The sequence below is a fragment of the Nuphar pumila genome, chromosome 4, assembly GCF_984573655.1.
Source record: "Nuphar pumila chromosome 4, dmNupPumi1.hap1.1, whole genome shotgun sequence".
In the NCBI taxonomy this organism is placed as follows: Eukaryota; Viridiplantae; Streptophyta; class Magnoliopsida; order Nymphaeales; family Nymphaeaceae; genus Nuphar; species Nuphar pumila.
Genome location: NC_143252.1, coordinates 121517950 through 121531356, shown reverse-complemented (window position 1 = coordinate 121531356; position 13407 = coordinate 121517950). Strand labels below are relative to the sequence as shown.

At 38.4% G+C, this 13407-nt stretch overlaps 1 protein-coding gene across 7 annotated transcripts; it reads right to left on the bottom strand.

Annotated features, from left to right (window-relative positions):
• Nucleotides 1-8119: 8119 nt before the first annotated feature.
• LOC149840852 (F-box protein SKIP14-like) lies at nucleotides 8120-11982 on the bottom strand. 7 transcript variants are annotated; one of them, XR_016431406.1, is made up of 4 exons: nucleotides 10066-11982; nucleotides 8970-9469; nucleotides 8703-8824; nucleotides 8120-8571 (listed from the first exon to the last, which is right to left on the bottom strand). XR_016431406.1 is itself a non-coding variant. In XM_090003381.1 (3 exons), exons 1-2 carry the CDS (start codon nucleotides 11122-11124, stop codon nucleotides 8966-8968), a joined length of 1563 nt encoding a protein of 520 aa, XP_089859507.1. In that variant the 5' UTR covers nucleotides 11125-11982; the 3' UTR covers nucleotides 8120-8824; nucleotides 8932-8965. The 7 variants fall into 7 exon arrangements, 4 of the variants coding, with proteins under 4 accessions (XP_089859507.1, XP_089859506.1, XP_089859504.1 ...); XR_016431405.1 differs by having other exon boundaries at nucleotides 8974-9469; XR_016431407.1 differs by having other exon boundaries at nucleotides 8120-8824; nucleotides 8911-9469.
• Nucleotides 11983-13407: the final 1425 nt, after the last annotated feature.

The window sequence follows — 13407 nt, the reverse complement described above, 5'->3', positions numbered from 1 at the left end:
GGCCTTCTCCTTCGTCTGAGGACTATCAACATTATTCACCACCTTAGCATCTCCACCTTTTATCTTCTCCAAAATCTGTTATACCTTAGTTATGGTATCCTTCGCTTGTTGTTTCAGCTATTAAGGATATGTTTATCATCGCTTTTTAAATGCAAAAACAAACCCTAAAATGTAAACCATCACTTTTTAAATATCGAAGCATCACATTTAATGCTAGCAGGGACATTTGCAAAAATATGGGGTGGTTTACATTTAAGTCTTTAGAAAAATTATAAATCTCATGTATAATATTTGTGAAGTTTCAATAGGTTTCAGTTATAGAAAGTTCGCATAATTAATTATGTGAACTTCATTCTATATATGTGAATGTTGTGAAATATTTGAAAAGTTTATACAAGTTTCAGTTACTAGAAAGTTAATTTGCAAAGATTCCACTACAGGAAGTTTGCATAGAACCATTTTAACTTATTCTCGAGGAGATCCGCCAATATGGGAGATTTGCACAAATAATATATTACGATTCGTGTGAAATTTGCACTCAGAAAAGAAATCTGTAAATTAGGTACTAACTTCATAAATCATGTCATTGCTATGCTCTTTATATGTGGATTTTCTGAGGAATTTACAGATTTTCTGATACATCATAAATCTTAAAGATGAATAAACTGTAAATCCTTTTATTTGTGGATTTCATATGAGCCTTGTATAAAAAACTGATTGTCGAACCCAAGGTCATTTCCAGAAAAATCAGAGTTTTTTGTGATTTTCAATGTGCTTTCCCCTAGCAACAATTTTTTGTGACTATTTTCTACGAATCATAGGCGACACTTTATCAACAATGAGTTTTTGGTAAGTGCATCTTTAACGATTGAACCTATTATTTTTTTGAAACAGTGGCTTGAATTAGTTTTGAAACATTGGCAAGAGTTAGTTATTGTGTGGAAGAATTGCATGGTTTTTGAGTTATTTGTCCATGTTCAATAGTTTATTTCATTTTTTTCTTTGATTAAATTATTTGTGTGCAAGTATCTCTGTGATTATATGTTGCATATCTTGTATTATGCAGCATCGTTTATGCTTTATGGCCAAATTTTTTTGGTCATGTTCTTGCAACTATTTTTTGACGACAGTTAATGATGGACTCTAAGAGGGTTAAAGTATATTATTGTACCTAACACTAATTAGAGATCTATATTGGTCTCGAAAAATAGTAGCTTTAATGAACTTTAATGTCTTGTAAAATCGGTTATATGAAAGAGTTATTGAGTATTTGGTATAGTTTTTCTATAAACGTAAAGAGTCAGATAGATATTTTGAATGATGATATAGAATCAATGTTATTTAGTGGTTATATTATATGTGAACTCCAATGTATGCATATCTATATATGTAGAAAGAGAGAGAGAAGGAGCACCAATACGAACTAGGACTTTTTGAAGACTTTTTGTTAATCTTACTAGATGAATATGATCTACACATGATCAACATTGTATCATCCAATTCTCACATATAGTTAGGTTTTCACAAGTGTTCAAAATCATTAGTACAAATTTTTTATAAATATTCAAGCCTCAAAAAATTATATGTTGCAATTGGGTTCATTTCCGGAGGGGCAACTGTAGCTTTTAAGAAAGTGCTTTGTTGTGTGCCTCTAAGCATTGTTCTCATCAATTACATAAAAAAGGGTTCAAAATCTCCTACAATAGTTGCCATTCGGATCGTGCAGGATAATGCAAAAATTTTCAATAATTTAAATGCAACAACATGCTCCATTGTGATCATATATGGAGTAAGGTAGGTATCCTATATTTAATTTTGTCCTCTTGTCAAGAAGCTATCCCTATGCTTTTTGGACTGTGAGGTTGCATGCTCATGCATACTTGAGCCTATCTATGGAGGAATTATAGATTTCTAGTGTGTATTCCCAAATCTCTTGGAACCACTTTCATAGATTGATTATTTTGGTATTTTTTATCATTAGAATATAAAATATTGATGCATGCATGCTTCTGTTTTTTGCCCTATTTTTATATCTGAATTTGGTTTTTTTGGATATACTTTGTGATCCATTTCCTTATCTTAATGTATTGTACTAGAAATAATCATATCTAGACATGCAGAGTATATCTTGGATATTCTCTACCTAATCCTGAAATTATGATATATAGAAACCTCATGCCCACAAAAAGTGGGAACTGTGGGTGTGATAGATTTGGATTAGGTTTGTATAAATACTAATACTAGTCAAAAACATATAACATCCAACCGTATCCTGCTTGCTTTTTTGTTCCAGTAAAGCATCTAGTTCCTAATAACTTAAAAAAGTAATAGAAGCAGTTACAAAATGGACAGAGCAAGGCAGTTATGAATTTGGGCCCTACCGAAAACGACTTGTATGCAGTTTGAGCTCATTATCCTTGAATAGGACACCCGGTAAAATCGGACGTGAGTGGATCCCATCTAGTGGGGCATAATGGTGGCTGTGAGCCCAAGCCTGGGTTGTTCAAACCTATGCCACAAACATTAGCAATATCTTGAATGATGAATTAAAAACACCACTATTTTCAATATATCGAGACTTTCTCATGATTTTTTTTATATTTGAAATTCAATATTATTATAGTTTTATAATATTCTGTGTTACTTAATATCACAACAGATCACAACATTTTCAAATGGATGAATTTCTTAAAATATCCTGTTTTTTTTTTAGGATTCAAAACTACAATCACTAAATAAACAATATTTTGCCTCATTGTAATAAATCAGGACTTACAGCTCTCTGGGCGGATGAGCTTACTGTAGCCTCTTTAGTGGGCGAGGCAGGTGGCTGAGGGAATTTAACCTTAGAAGTCGGTCATCAGGGGCGGAACCAGAAAATTTATGAGGGACGGGACACACACACACACACACACACACACATATATATATATATATAGATATAGATATATATATATATAGAGAGAGAGAGAGAGAGAGAGAGAAGGAAGGTAGTAGTTTCTAGTCCCTTCTAACCGCTGTGCTAACTGACTTTCAAGGGGTTTTCATGTTTTTCTTAAATCAGACCATATAGATGTGTTCTACTTGTTTGATTTTTTAGGAATTGAGTCTTGGATAATTAGACTCTTATAAGTAAGTAGGTTTTTATAAGGTTTAAAAAATTGATGGTCTACTTTTTTTTAAATATTCAAGGCTTAAAAAATTATATTATTTTTATCGAAAAACATGATCCAAGTATCCTTTTCTAGTAAGTTGATTGTGCAGAACAACTCTGTATGGTTAGATTTAGGTAATGCATGGAAAAAGCTAGAAAAGTGGTTAGCAGTTTATATATATATATATATATATATATAGAGAGAGAGAGAGAGAGAGAGAGAGGCCCGTAACAATGGATGAGCAAATTATCCACTCTTATAGGACGACAAATTTTTTTAAAACTGAAACAAGGCAATTAGCAGAATCACAACTGTCGCTAATTGTTTGAGATCTTTGGTAGTGTGTTTGACGCACATCCGGCATTTGACTTGTCCATCATTATGGTTATATATATATATATATATATATATATATGAAAACTACAACAATGTAAGGGATAAATGTGAACGACGGGAGGGTGGTGTATGCTCTCCCCCGATGATTCACTGAATCCCACGTATGTGTTCGGGGGTCTGAATGAGCACCACGTATATAAGCACATGGGGCTCGTATTCCCGTATATGTTGACAACACTTAGCATTGGAGTCTGGTGCGGTTGCAATGACTTAAGTACCCTTTCTTGCTATTCTTGCCATAAAATGATGGTTTGAGAAAATGACAAAAATGTCCTTCATTTAAAAAAGGAAAGTAAACGGTTCAAAAAAAGGACAAACATGTCCTCCATCCAGAAAGTCGAGGTTGATGTTGACTCTTCAAAGTCTACACAGCGAAACGAACCTTAGCCGACGATCTGATGGTGATCGACGAAACGATGGTGAGTCGGCGATTCGATGGTGAGCCGACGATCCGATGGTGATCCGGCAAAACGAACCTGAGCCATCAAAAATGTCTGTTTGAACTTTTCATCGCCATCTTCTTCTTCTTCCTTCTCCGTAAAACACTGTAAAACCCTCTCTCTCTAGAGAAGAAATCAAGGGAGGCAAAGAGCTGGCAATCCGATGGTGAGCATCATCCTCTTTCTACTAGCAGTGGCCGAAATGCTGCTCTCGTCCAGCGGGCAACCGACTATGGCGGCTCCTCCTCCGCCTTCGAGGGACACCTACAACAAAATCTTTCTCTAGTACACCTACAACGGAGTATAGCCTCAAGCTTCCCCATCGTGATGAAAATCACAAAGCAAAAAAAAACAAAAAAATTGTGGGAAAGGGTGTTACAAAAACCTCAAGCAAGAAACAACCGAAGAAAACATGAGCACCACGATTAAACAAAATACTTTATTTCTCTTTTTTGATATTTGCAAGAGGGAAAGAAAAAAAAAATTATACAAGGCCCCAAAAAAATTTGAGAGTATCGATTTACAGTAGAAATCAGATCAATGAGTAGCAATTTACAGTAGAAATTAGATCAGAGAGTAGCGATTTACAGTAAAAAATCATATTAGAGAGTAGCGATTTACAATAGAAATCAGATTAGAAAGTAGCAATTTACAGTAGAAATCAAATCAGAGAGCAACGATTTAAAGTAGAAATCAGACCAGAGAGTAGAAATTTACAATAGAAATCAGATCAGAGAGTAGCGATTTACAGTGAAAATCAGATAAGAGAATAACAATTTATAATAAAAATCATACCAGAGACTAACGATTTACAGTGAAAATCAAACCAGAGAGTAACGATTTACAATAAAAATCAGATAAGAGAGTAGCGATTTACAGTAAAAATCAGACCAGAGAGTAGTGATTTACAGTGAAAATCAGATAAGAGAGTAGCGATTTACAGTAAAAATCAGACCAGAGAGTAGTGATTTATTGTGAAAATCAGATCAGAGAGTAGCGATTTACAGTGAAAATCAGATCAAAGAGTAACGATTTACAATAGAAATCAGATAAGAGAGTAGCAATTTACAGTGAAAATCAGATAAGAGAGTAGCAATTTACAATAGAAATCAGATCAGAGAGTAACGATTTACAGTGAAAATCAAATCAGAGAGTAACGATTTATAATGAAAATCAGATCAGAGAGTAGCGATTTATAAAAGAGATCATATAAAGGCCCCAAAAAAATTTGGTCCGGGGGGCGCTACCCCCGAGCCCCCTGGACCTCCGCTCACTGACCGCGTAGCGGGACCCGCGCCCGGGGGACCCCCCGGACCCCCTCCTGTAATGACAAAAACTTTGAATCAGGCTCCACAACTTATGAACTTGAATGATGCTATGCACGCTGGGAGGAGCCCCCAAACCCCCCTCCTGTAAGAGAAAAAACTATGAATCAGGCTCCACAACTCATCAAGTTAAATGATGCTACCCACGCTGGGAGGACCCCCAAACCCCCTTCCTGTAAGGGCAAAAACTTTGAATCAGGCTCCACAACTCATCAAGTTGAATGATGCTACTCACGCTGAGAGGAGCCCCCAAACCCCCTCCTGTAAGGGCAAAAACTCTGAATCAGGCTCCACAACTCATCAAGTTGAATGATGCTACCCACGCTGGGAAGAGCCCCCAAACCCCCCCTCATGTAAGGGCAAAAACTATGCTACCCACGCTAGGAGGAGCCCCCAAACCCTCCTCTTGTAAGAGCAAAAACTCTGAATCAGGCTCCACAACTCAAGTTGAACGATGCTACAGTCAGTGTGCAGGTCAAACGGTGTTTGATGGAGCAATGTAGGATCGTCTGCTAGATGTGCACAGAAGCAAAAAGAGAAGAGAGAGAGAGAGTGAGAGGGTTGATGTTCATGACCTTCTCCAGGGGGGATTCCTTTCTCGGGTAATCCTGCAGTGCAAGGACTGGATCTTAAATAACCATCTTCGGGGTACTTAAGTCTTTACAACGACTCTTTTTTAGAATCGTTATTTTTTTTGGCATCAGTGGAGGAAAGGGTACTTAAGTCTTTGCAATCGCATCAAACTCCAACACTAAGTGATGCTGACAAACATGGGGATACGAGACGCACATGCTTATATACGTAGTGCTTTTTGGGACCCCCGATCATGAGATGCTCTGTTGGGGGGGGGGGGGGGGGGGGAACATATAACCTGCTTCGGTGAACGACGTGTTGCAACGGTGGGAGGAGCGACGGAGTGGTCGAATGGCGTTGCTGACCATTCGAGTTTGTTAAAAATAGGACTGTCAGCAGAGGTCTGACGGCCATCTCTCTCTCTCTCTTTATATATATATATATATATATATATATATATATATATATATATATATATATATATATATATATATATATATATATATATATATATATATATAATGGACAAAAACAGCAAGGACCCCGTTTTTTGACTACACAACAGATAAAAATAAGCAGACTTAATTCAGTATTTCAACCAGGTTTGGATCCCTACTAACGAGCTGTTGTTAGTGGGTGAGAATGAAAATGTAGGACCACAGCTTGATTCAACCAAGTTTTCAGCTATATTGGTATGGGTCTACCTCTGAAATGGTGCAAGATTGTCCAATGTGTCAACTTAATGATCAGCAGATGAAACCTTACATCATGTTATTCTCACCAAACCACAAAAGAAGAAGCCTGCCAGCCCTCAATCCTCATTGATCAAGCATTCCAATTTCCAACTGCAGAACACCCCAAGAAAAAAAAAATTACTGCTGCACCCTAAATCTACCGGTGGCACTCTTCTTTACTCCTTCCTCACAAAGACAAAGACTGCAAACTTGCAATTAGGGTCTTCATGATATGGAAAGATGACAAGGAATCTAATAGGATGCTGATTTGGGGGAAACATCGAGGAATTCCAACTAATTTTTCCCTCATCTCTTTACGTTTTCTTGTCGAAGTAAATTCTGAAAAACCAAATATGGCAAGAATTCTTTTTTTTGAGGGGGAACTCTAAGCCATATATATAGTAGGGCGCTGTTAGCAGACCACACAAATTGTCCAATGTTAGCGGACCATACTTACAGTCGTCATGCCATAAAACTGAGGCTACAACCCCTGCCACCGGGGCATATGCTACACGTTGGCTTGTGCAGAGGATGCCCATGAAAACTGAACCTTGCACCCCACCACAGCAACCACCCTTGGGCTCTTACTCCGTGGGTTGAAGAAAATGAAAGCCAAAAGAATAATTAAACACGTCGGTTATGAACTGATTAATAAAAAATACGAGCTAAAGGCTGGAAATGGTAGCTGCTGCCATTGCTCAAATGTGTTTGTACTCAGTCTAAGCAATTATGCACATGCTTGTGACGGTGGGACGTTGCAGGTTAAAAACCCAGTGGTAAGTTGAATAATAATTGGTGGGGTCTAACTAACCCCAGCTTGCCTTTCAAAAAAAAAAATTATGCACAGAGAATTACGAAAACAAAATAAATTGAAAGTTCCCACCAACCCATTTTGCCCGGCAATGGCAGTTCACAGGCTTGTTACGGATTGAATCGACCATGGTTAGACATGATAAGGCTCTTATAAAACAATTAATTAGGTCAATGGACCATTTTGCCATCGTTTTCCAATTCAATAAGATACCAATCTAAAAGGATTATTCATAATAATATTTAAAAAAGAGAGGATTTTGTGCACTCTCAAAAGTTCAAAACCAGAATCTGATTCTAAATCAAAACTGTGCTAGATGTAATTAAACAAGACATACCAGGATCAAATATCAGCAATATATTGAAGCATCAAGATTTTATTAAGGTAATTCCAAAGAGATACCAAGGTCATAATCATACATAAATCTATCCAAATCAGAGATCATATATATATATATATATATATATATATATATATATATATATATATATATATATATATATATATATATATATATATATATATATATATATATATATAGCCTCACCCTTTTCATATCCTTTCTGCAAAAAAAAAGTGATTGTCAACTCCCAACCACCTCCACGTTCATTTTCACTCCTAAAAACCAATTCCTTGCATGTCAATGCCCAAGCCTCTGAGGCCAAGTGCAGCTTGGCCAACCTTCTTTTCTTTTTTCTTTCATTGTTTTCTCTGAGAGAGAGTAATGAATAAAAGTATGAGTCACTTCCAACGCGTCAGCAGATGATGCTTCACCAAGGATGCACAAAGGAACTTGGATAATCAAACCCAAGCCTCGGTCTGGCTTGGCTGGGCACACCCACTTTTATACCCCATAAGATCCACCATTCAATCACCCATTTCTCCTTTCGAGCTGGATCAAGAAGCACCAAACTGGCTGCGTGAATGGGTTCTGAAAGCCGGATCCGGTAAACCATCTAGATTCACTTGGTCAAGTCAGCCTTGCTGTCTCGGTGCACTCTGGAGCTAACATCAGGTTGGAACTGCCACTCGCAATCCCAAAGATGACACTTTCACATCCCAACACGCTCTCAACTGTTTTATTATTCTCCAATCACATCCAACATCAAGCTTATCTTCCCTTCCATGGAAATATTCCTAAGAATGCAAACAAGGAAATAGAAGATCATTTTTATAATCATGTTTGGATCAAAAGGATAATAACATCACGACATTCCCTTCATTTCCCCCCCTTCTTTTCTATTGTTTCTGCTCCAACAATGGCATACCCACAAAGACAGTTACAAAACAGTTGAAGCCGATCCTGAGCAAACCAGTTTGGTTGTTAGACAACCAGCTGCCAGTTTGTAGATTCAAGAAACATGGACCGAACAGCTACAAATAAGTTGTCCTGTATGAGAGATAAATTAAAGTTGAAATCCTGAGAATATATGAATCCATAACAATGGATATAAGAGACAGTGCATCAATCAATACCAACAGAGTAAGAGACAGTACATCATTCCATAGCAACAGAGGTAAAGGCAGTACTTCACCTACTGTAGAATGGCTCCACCAGATGCTGGATGTGGCCACTGTAGTCCTCCCCATAACAAATTGAACATCGAAGATCAAGATAGAAAGTCTCCTCATATTCGCTGTCTTTTATGCATCTCCCGCACTGCACGCAGCGAGAAATGCAGACAGCACATGCACGACAAGCTCCATCAGCAGGTCGCTTTGTGCGGCAGCCCTCATCAGGGCAGTCGTAAACAAGCCTCACATTCTCACACCTTGGGCACAACTCAACATCAATTGTGCGTCCATCGTCATGGGAAACAAGAGCACCAGTGTGGTAGAATTGAGGCTTGAGGGCCTCACTTGTCCCGTGAGTGTTAGGATCCAACAGTGGCAACAATTCTTGGTATTGTTTTTGTGTCAAAATTATTTTACCAAGCCTTAGTTGCTCCAGTCTATGCACGCTAGCAGACTTGAAAGACTTTAAGCCATCAATGATCCCTTCAATGGTCAATCGAGCACACCCTGGGATGCTTAACTGCAACAAAATAAGCAATTCAACTCACTGGAGAAAAGAACACAATGGAGAGCCGGATGAATGTATTCTCTTCAAACAATAAAATAATAACCACTTAGCAAATATTCGATAACTGATGACCCTAACTCAAGTCTTCTACAAGCATGCATTGCATTAATCTAACAAATTAAAAAATGGCAGATGATAAAAGGTCTACATATTCTACAAAATAATGATACACTACGCAATTAATACATGCATTTAGTTGGTATAACACAAAATATTGTTGATCAAGAAGAGGACTAAGAGTACAAACATCAAATACTAGCTATCTAGCAAATCATCAATTATCACTGAATCCAATTCAAGGCTTTTGCAGAAGAAAAAATAGAGGCATTGCTACAATCACCGTTCCACATGTCCAAGAAATTTTACAATGGCAGATGAAAAAATGATTTAGATCTTTTAGAAACATCAAACAATAATACATCTTGTAAAAGCGTTCACTAGTTGGTAGATGAAGAAGATGACTGAGCAAATATCAAAAAACTAACGGGTTATGTTCCTTGCTATAAAGCCTAATGTAAAGAAGCGAGAAAATGATATCAGATAATGACCTTTGTTAGTCTCGGATTGCTTTCAAAAATGCGTTTCAGACCAGCATCTGTGATCCCCATGCAATCAACCAGAGTCAAACACTGCAAATTGCCTTGAGCTTTATTGGTCAGACAGACAAGGATGTCGTCGGTCAACTCCTTGCTTAATGGATGATCCACATGTATTCGACGCCATAGAAGAGCATCAGTCTGAACAGCCTGATGGAGGCTTTTGCAGACCCCATCAATCGACAAAAGATCCTGTAGACCAAGATATCCCAATGCGAAGTACAAGGCCTCATGCGGAGCTCCACCATCCTCACTAGATGACCCCCCACTGCATTCACCTGTCTCTGTGATCCTAAAATCGCCAGATAGACTGTCTAACCTCTGCACCCTGCATTGCTCATCCAGCAACACCTCGTTCTCTCCTATTAACTCCACAGACTCCAGGCCATGTCCGTTGTCAAGCAAATCCTCTGCAACCATCAATCCTTCCAACTTGAATACTGGAAAATGTGTGTTTACACAATGATTCCCAGGTGGGGATTGGAATCTAACTGCAGTGTTCCAAAGCAAATCCAGACCAGAAAACAACTGGTAATCCCCCTCGATGACGTCCAAACCATCGCCGGCAAAGATCATGGACCCCATCCTAACGAGCCCTTCGAGATCACCATCGGATTTCCCTTCAAAATCCTCTAACCAGCCAGACACAGCCATGAGAGCGGCAGTCTCGAGATCGATATTCAACTCGCTGTCAGAGAAAACATCATCATGATCCAGCTCGGAAGAGGCCGAGCAGCTAGAACAGCCGGAATTGTAGTTCTCGATACCGAACGGATCGGAAGGCAAGATGTCAAGAATGTCGTCATGCAGGTAATTCGCAAGATTGCTTCTCTCTCTCTCCGGTTCAATAACTTCCCGGCAGAATTGCTTTGTGGATCTGCCGCAAGCATCGCCATAACTCCTTTCTTCAGAAAGGAGGCCGTTTGCAACCCAAATCGAAGAAAACAGGTCGCCAGCTGCCGGTCCGGGATTAGACGAGAACAGAGAACTAGGTGGGAAATTCAGTGTCATCCTACAGGGAGGAATCCCTAACTCTCTCTCACTCGGAAACTCTAGAATTCGGATGCCTGAGATTTCAAGCACTAGAGATCGCGTGCGACAGGAATAAAAACTCTAGCTCTTCCGACACGGGCGATAGCAAATGACCTCAAGAAAAAATAAAGAATTTTCTTGCAGATGCCTCATACTACGAAGCCTTGATCCTATGTCAAGACGAAAGAGGGGGGGAGAAAGAAATAAAAGAAAAATAAGACCTAACTTCGCCGACCTAGATTGGGCAACAAGAAAACCCTAGTTTTTTGGATGTCCGGGAAAAAATATAAAACACCAAAAAATCTCCACAGGTTCTGTTGCAAAAGAATGAGAAATCCTAATATCCCCAGAAAAAAAGGAAAAAAAAACTTATTTTCTTATTTTTTTCTACATGAACAAGAAAGAAACAAGAGAAAAACGAAAGAAAAATTATATACTAACAAACCCTAGCCCGATTTTCCCCAAGAAAACAAGAAGTAGAGAGAAAGAAAACAGAGAAGAAGCAGAGAGGAATATGAAAAACAAATCCGACCTTTCGTGATCCTATCGAGGAAGGAACAACCCGCGCTCCTCCGAACGAACTGCTCGAATTCCGATGCGATTCGATCGCTTGAAGAGAGAGAGAGAGAGAGAGAGACCCAGGAAAATGAAACCGACGTTTGAAAAGGGGAAGGAAACGGGAAGACGAAAGAGAGCAGACACAGAGAAAGATCGACAGGGAGCGAGCGACTAATGGGGAAGAAAAGAAACCCTAGAGAGAGAGAGAGAGAGAGAGAGAGAGAGGGTCGTTGGGGATTAGGGTTAGGGTTTCGGGCGCTAAAAATAGGGGGGAATTTTCGGAGGGAGAGAGAAGGTGAGCCTCTCTTTTTTCTCCTTTTAACGATTCTCTGCCTTGATTTTATTTTATATTTATTTATTGATTTAACGTATGTTTGTGTAGACGTATTTATTTAATTACTTGGGGAGGAAGGACTCTCTCTCCATTTCGTATAAATGGGAATTTCCATGGGGGGGGGGAGTAAAATGAAAAAAAAAACTATGGTTTTCTTGGGGTTGCTGAGCGGGAGGGTTGTGTCGAGCAGGACACGTGGCGAGCTATGAGACCGTCTGATCTGACACGTGGCGGGAGATTTGAATTTCATGAAGGCGTCGGGGAGGAGGGCCGGTTTTTGGTTTCCCGCTAAGGCCGTCCTTTCTGTTCCCGCGAATTCGGCCCCCACACAACACGGCGCTTTCCTTGCTTACCGAAAAATAAATAAATAAATAAATAAATATATATATATATATATATAAATTATTAATGAAAACAAAGAAATAATAAAAAATATACTGAAGAAATACAATTCTCAATTTCAATTTCAACTCTGACTAAACTCCAAGATCCCCTATCTACTTATAAACGTAAGTCTCTTAATTCTAAAGAATCAAACTACTAATCTTGATAACTCTCAAAACAGATTGAATTTATCCTAAAAAAAGATATGAATCAAGAATGATGATTCAAACTAAAACAAATCTAAATATGTAAATACAAAGTTTCTAATGAAAAAAAATCCAAAATTTAAAATGGATATAAAAGAACTCCACTAAACTTGACTCTTTTACTTTGCTCTTGCATCATTCTCTTCGTGTTGGAAAAGAGAACTTCACCTGTGTTTTTTTTTTCAATTTTGTTCTATCTTATGGGTTATGGTTTCACAAGATGCAACTAGGCAAAGATAAGAGAAGGATGCTTGAGAGATTTGGTCCAATATGCATCTCAGAGCCATAATTTTTCTTTGTCAACCAAAGTCACCTAAAATGCCACAAAGAAAAAAACCAGTCAAATAGATATAGATCCGTTGATTGAGACAAAATCTGGATCCACTGTAAGGAAATTTGATCTGATCCACATAAGTTAAAGGTTTGGATCTGGGTAGGAGGTAAGACATGAGAATGTTCCCTTTGAATTTGGCCTAAATGAGTTTGGTTAGGGATCCATTGAGGTTGATTTGGGGATTGGGTAATATGTTTTAAAATAGGTTTGGACAGATCCAATCAATTGGATTTGGATTCATAAAGAGATTTCAAATCCAAATATACGATAATTAGATCTAGGCATTGCAGAGGTTTTGGGTCGGGTATTAGACGGTACATTTTAGCTGGCTTCTAACAAGGTCATATCTAAGTGGGTTTGAGTAAGTTTTGGATCAAACGTATAAAGTGTTTTCCCAGCGACCCGTATCAATCCCTTTCATATGCATTCACTCCAAACCCTTTCTT

What these genes read in the sequence shown, in the direction of transcription:
- LOC149840852 (XM_090003378.1), bottom strand. Translation starts at nt 11,124, where the DNA reads ATGACACTGAATTTCCCACCTAGTTCTCTGTTCTCGTCTAATCCCGGA. An exon ending in GCAATCCGAGACTAACAAAG is followed by an intron (nt 9,470 to 10,065) that starts GTCATTATCTGA and finishes ATTTTGTTGCAG; the next exon opens with TTAAGCATCCCAGGGTGTGC. An exon ending in GTGGAGCCATTCTACAGTAG is followed by an intron (nt 8,572 to 8,969) that starts GTGAAGTACTGC and finishes TTGCATTCTTAG; the next exon opens with GAATATTTCCATGGAAGGGA.